General features: G+C 63.9%; 1 protein-coding gene across 1 annotated transcript in view; it reads right to left on the reverse strand.

Moving 5' to 3' along the window:
• Positions 1-219: 219 nt before the first annotated feature.
• Positions 220-731, reverse strand: part of POU4F1 (POU class 4 homeobox 1) — a 2,079-nt gene continuing 1,567 nt past the window's right edge. Inside the window, exon 3 of the mRNA XM_049647114.1 lies at positions 220-731. This exon is cut by the window's right edge and continues 26 nt beyond it. Coding sequence (XP_049503071.1) covers positions 220-731 — 512 coding nt within the window.

Consider the following 731-nt stretch of genomic DNA (forward strand, 5'->3'; position numbering starts at 1 on the left):
GGCTCTTGGGTGTCCACACCCAGCACCCAGTCCTCTTTGCTGTGGAGGATCAGGGGCAGAGGGAGCACAGAGAGGGTGGAAGAGAGTGCTCGAGGAGGGACTCCCCAAATGCAAGCAGGATAACGGACACTCCAAGTCTAGGGGGAAGCAGGCCCAAAGAAAGCTCCCGAAAAGCCCCTTCAGCTCCCCGCTCTGCCCCGCCCCGCACCTCCCACCCCCTCAGTAAGTGGCGGAGAATTTCATCCGCTTCTGCTTCTGTCTCTGGTTGCAAAACCACACCCGCACCACGTTCTTTTTGAGGTCCAGTTTCTCGGCGATGGCAGCGATCTTCTCGGAGGAGGGCCGGGGTTGTACGGCGAAGTAGGCCTCGAGGGAGCGCTTCTCCGGCGCTGCGATGGAAGTCCGCTTGCGCTTCTTCTCGCCGCCGTTGAAGAGCTCGGGCTTGTTCATTTTCTCGCGCTGCGCGCCCTCGGCCTCCTCGAGCCACGCCTGCAGGATGGGCTTGAGCGCGATCATGTTGTTGTGCGAGAGCGTGAGCGACTCGAACCTGCAGATGGTGCTCTGGCTGAGCGAGCCCACGCCCGGGATCTTGAGGTTGGCCAGCGCCGAGCCCACGTCGGCCTGCGTCACGCCCAGCTTGATGCGCCTCTGCTTGAAGCGCTCGGCGAACGCCTCGAGCTCGCGCGGGTCCGTGTCCGAGTCGCAGATGGACGCCAGGCCCGCCGCGCCCA

The sequence above is a fragment of the Panthera uncia genome (assembly GCF_023721935.1).
Source record: "Panthera uncia isolate 11264 chromosome A1 unlocalized genomic scaffold, Puncia_PCG_1.0 HiC_scaffold_16, whole genome shotgun sequence".
NCBI classification, from domain to species: domain Eukaryota; kingdom Metazoa; phylum Chordata; class Mammalia; order Carnivora; family Felidae; genus Panthera; species Panthera uncia.